Raw genomic sequence first — 4,510 nt, 5'->3', positions numbered from 1 at the left:
CATTAGGAGGAGGAGGACATGGAAGAAGAAGAAGAAGGAGGAGGAGGAGGGAGACGATAGCAGCTTTCTCGAGCGGGGGGCGGCAGCAGCAGCCACAATGGGCTGCGCTGCCCCCTTACGGGGGACACTGCCGCCGCCGCCTCTCTTCCGCTGCGGTCTTTCCTTCCTGCCTGCCTTCTTCCTCTCACTTCTCTCTCGACCTCCCCAGTTATTGTTACTTTGGCTTTTCATATGGCAAAACCCCCCCGGAAACGCCCAACGACGAACAACGGCCGCGGCGAGCTCCCTCCCGGGCGCGAGCCCCTTTTCTCTCTATCGCCATCGTGGTCGTGCAGCGACGAGGAGGACAGAGGGGGGGGAGACGGGCGCGGCGCAGGCAGGCCAGCCGGCCGGCCGGGACAGGCGGGCTGCCAAGGCAGTGGGGCACAGGCTCACAGCTGTCAAGGCTGCTCACCCACACACACGCCTGCTTCCGGCAATCCCGCTCCGCACCCTTGAGCTGTGCAAAGCTAAAGGCCACCACGCCTTTGCTCACCGCCTCTCCGCCTTCTCCTCCTCCTCCTGTTTCCTCCGCTCTCCGTCGCAGCAACGGGCCGCAGACAAAACAACATACGACTCCAACCCCCCCAAAGAACACCACACGCAATGGGGCCCTGGCCGCAATTCGCGCTGCAAGGCTCGGCTCCGGAGGCAAGCAAGCAAGCAAGCAAACACAAACGGGAGCCGGCAGGAGGCGAGCGAGCCAAGCCCGTGGCTAGGGGGAGGGGAGGTACTCTCGCTGGCCCAGTCTCATTTTCAACCTGCCTCACCCGTGGGCTCCGCAGGAGGAGGGGCGTGGGATTGCCGGGGGTTTCTTCCTTTCTCGCCGCAAGGGTGTGCACACCCGGGATTTAACTCCGCGCTACCGGCGAAACATGGCCGAGGGGAGAAGAACCGCAAGGGGCTCAGCCGTCGCGAGGGGAAGGCCGCAAAAGTGGGGCGGCACTCGGAAACCAGTCCGAACGTCAAGAGAGGGGCGGTCGCCTGTGTGAAGGGCAGGACCACAGCCGACACTGGCGGGGGTGGCACGGGGACTGGTTACCCCGGCGGCCCCCGGTCGGCATCGTGGCGCGAGCCCGCGACCTTTGCTGTGCCAGGTTCGGGAGGGGGGGAGGGAAATTCGAGGAAGGGACCGACGCCCGAGCTTACCAAGAGCACAGGACGGCGCCCAAACCCCCAAAAGACACCACACACCCTCGGACGTAAGAACAGGGAGAAAAGAGCAGAGCAGCAAAGGACAGAAGGGGAAAGGAGCAGGGAGAGCGCCGCAACGGTGAGGGAGGGAAGAGATGCGGCCATGGGTGTCCCCATATAGTTGTGGGCGCGGTCCCTCAGCCAACACGACCGCAAACAGGGCCTCCTCCTGCGCCACGCCCAGGGAGAGGACGCCCTCCGCACGCCCCACCACCCACGCCCCGGTAAGCGCCTCACTTTCTCGCGGGTGGAGGGCGGGGAGCAACGGGCCCCCAACCGCCAACCCCGCTGCACCGCCTCTTGCCCCCGCCCGCCACGCTCGCTGGCCGGCCCCGAGGGCGGCCAGCTCCGGCCGGCTCCGGCCCCGAGGGGGACCCGCGCCCGCCTCGCCGCGTTCCAGCCCAGCCCAGCACGCTCGGCAGGGGTGGGGAGAGGGCCGCGCGTTGGCGGGCCAGGGCAGCGGGGACCGCCGCGGCCACGGCTTGCCGCCGCCGCCGCCCGCCGACACCCAAATGAAGGTGGACCACCCTGTAGTTGTCGGCGCGGACCGACTCAGCCCACACGACCGCGGGGCAGGGGCCGCTCGGCCCCGGGGGCCAGGGAAGGCAGCCCCTCCGACGGCCCCGGCAGCCAGGACCCCCCTAAAGCCTGCCCCGCTTTCGGGGACGGCAGCCGGAGAGGCAGGGGCTTCCTCGCAGCGGCGGGGGCCACGCCCGCGCCCGCCGCCTCCGCCCCCGGCTCGAGAGGGCGCAGGGGGCGAGGCCCAACCAGCAGGGGGCCACCGCACCGCCCGCGCAAGGCTCCCGCCCGGTCCCGACGGCGAATTCGACGCGGGGCTCGCCTCCCGCCCGCCCGCAGCCGAAGGTGGCCCCCCCTATAGTTGTCGGCGCAGGCCCTCAGCCACCACGACCGCGCCCAGGGCCCGCCATCGGCCGCCAGCCAGGGAAAAATGGCCCCTTCGGTGGGCGATCCCGGCAGGGCCGCGCCCGTCCCCTACGCCGCCGCCCACGGCCCGCGAGGGCGCAGGGGGCCGAATGGGGAAAGCCCAGCCAGCCCCTGCCCGAGGAAGACGAGGCAGACTGACAGGCAGGTGAAGCCACCGGCCCGCCGCCCTCGGCCCGAGAGGGCGCGGGGGACGAAGGGGAAAGGGGAAAGGAAGCCCAAGCCACCAAACCGGGGGCGGGAGGGCCGGCCCCGACGGCGGCCGCAGCAGCAGCGGGCTCGAGGCGGGGGTCGCCCCCCGCCGCCCGCAGCCGAGGCAGTCCCCCTGTCGTTGTCGGCGCAGGCCCTCAGCCACCACGACCGCGCCCAGGGCCCGCCCTTGCCCGTCCGGCTGGGGCAACGCCCCGTCGGGGGTGCGGCAGGGCCACGCCCGAATCCCAGGCCACCGCACTTGGCCCGAGAGGGCGCCAGGGGCCGATGGGGGTAAGCCCGAGCCAACCCCTGTTCTAAGGAAGACGAGGCAGGCAGGCCAGGCCAGGCCAGGGCCCGCCGCCCTCGGCCTGAGAGGGCACGAGGGGGCCGAAGGGGTAGGGAAAAGCCCAAGCCGTCCCCTGGCCAGCCAAGGAAGACGTGGCTGGCAGGCCAACCCAGGAGGCGCCGCCGCCACCGCAGCCCCCAGGCCCACAATCTCCTCTCCACCCCCCTAGGCTGAACGGCCTCGCTGGGCAGGCCGCCGCGCCGCCCGCCCGCTCAGGCCAGGCGGCGGCACGGGGGAACGGACCGAGTGGGAGACGCGCGGCCGCCGCCGCCGCCGCCACACAGCAGGCCAAGGGTGGCGCTCGGCTCCGGCGGCCCGCGCTTCCAGCCCCGCCCGGCAGCCCGCCCCGCTACCCGCGGCCCCGCACCCAACCGCCTCTCCCTATAGTTGGCGGCGCAGGCCCGCAGGCAACACGACCAGAGACAGGGCCTTCCATCCGTCCGGCAGGAGCGGGAGCCTGGCGGGCGCTAGGGGGGACTGCCCCCGGCGGGGCGGTCGTGATGTGGGTTACCGGGGGGGGGGGATAATGGAGGGGGTCACCGAACCACCACTCGCCCCCCACCCCACCGTTCGTCTCGTACTGGGCGGGGCTCCTGTCGCGACGTGGCGACGTTGTTAATAGCACAATGTAATTCACGAAAAATGGTGTTCATTTTTTAAGAAAATCATCTGAATTATTGTGGTGCTTGTGGCAATTATTACTTTATTTCCGTACATCTGGCAACGAGTGCATTGTTGACGTGCATCTTCCCCAATTGTTGATCAACCGTTGTTCGGATTAATTTAATTCCAAATTCCACTTTCATGGTGCAATATGAAATAAGATTAAAAACACATGAGTTTATTTGATTTATTTGAAGTGATATATAAAAAAGAAAAAAAAATCGGAGAAAGACCATTAGAGGGAAAATTCAGGAAAACCACTGCAAGCACGACATGTTGGTCACGTGTTCCTCGTCACTGTTTCCTCTGAAGTTTCCTGAAAAAAACGAGCTGTGATCATGGATTAACGACAACAGAGAAAACATAAACAAAAGTAACATTCCATTACTAGGAATAACAACAACAGCAAGAATAGATGATAATATCACTATCAACCATAATGGCATTATTGATTATATTGATAATAACAACCGAAATGATTACAACTAATGGTTTCCTACTCTACTCACAGCCTCCGAAGCCTCCGCCAAAGCCTCCTCCGCCTGAAAAAAATGTCAATTTCTCGCAAAATGTAAAATATTTTCAACAATGCAGCGTGAAGATGAGAATTTCTGCGAATATATATTTATTTTCATTACAAATGTGTATTTTAGTGTTTCATTAGATGTTTTCATTTTAGTTCGTTAGATAGTTTTTTCCCTTTATATAATAATGCATTTTGGGGAAAAAATAATAAATAAATATGATTTTCAGCGTGCAGTCTGCATGTGGTCTTTGCGGGTTATGCAAGACTTTTTCCTCTCTCTAACGGACACAATAATCAAATCAAACAAAGACGTGCGAGTACACGCACGCACACACACACACACACACACACACACACACACACACACACACACACACACACACACACACACATATATATATATATATATATTATATATATATATATATATATATATATATATATATATATATATATATATATATATATATATATATATATATATATATATATATATATATATATATATATGTATGTATGTATATATGTATGTATATATGCACATATATATATATATATATATATATATATATATATATATATATATATATATATATATATATATATAT

The 4,510-nt window shown here is 60.7% G+C and overlaps 1 protein-coding gene across 1 annotated transcript; it reads left to right on the top strand.

The window, feature by feature from the left end:
- The first annotated feature begins 2,182 nt into the window (after positions 1–2,182).
- LOC138866974 (basic salivary proline-rich protein 4-like) lies at positions 2,183–2,662 on the top strand. Its single transcript, XM_070141356.1, has one exon. The coding sequence runs from the start codon at positions 2,183–2,185 to the stop codon at positions 2,660–2,662; it is 480 nt and encodes a 159-aa protein (XP_069997457.1).
- The last annotated feature ends 1,848 nt before the right edge of the window (positions 2,663–4,510 follow it).

The sequence above is a fragment of the Penaeus vannamei genome, chromosome 28 (assembly GCF_042767895.1).
Source record: "Penaeus vannamei isolate JL-2024 chromosome 28, ASM4276789v1, whole genome shotgun sequence".
NCBI lineage: Eukaryota > Metazoa > Arthropoda > Malacostraca > Decapoda > Penaeidae > Penaeus > Penaeus vannamei.
This window is presented reverse-complemented; position numbering and strand designations above follow the sequence as displayed.

What these genes read in the sequence shown, in the direction of transcription:
- LOC138866974 (XM_070141356.1), top strand. Translation starts at nt 2,183, where the DNA reads ATGGCCCCTTCGGTGGGCGATCCCGGCAGGGCCGCGCCCGTCCCCTAC.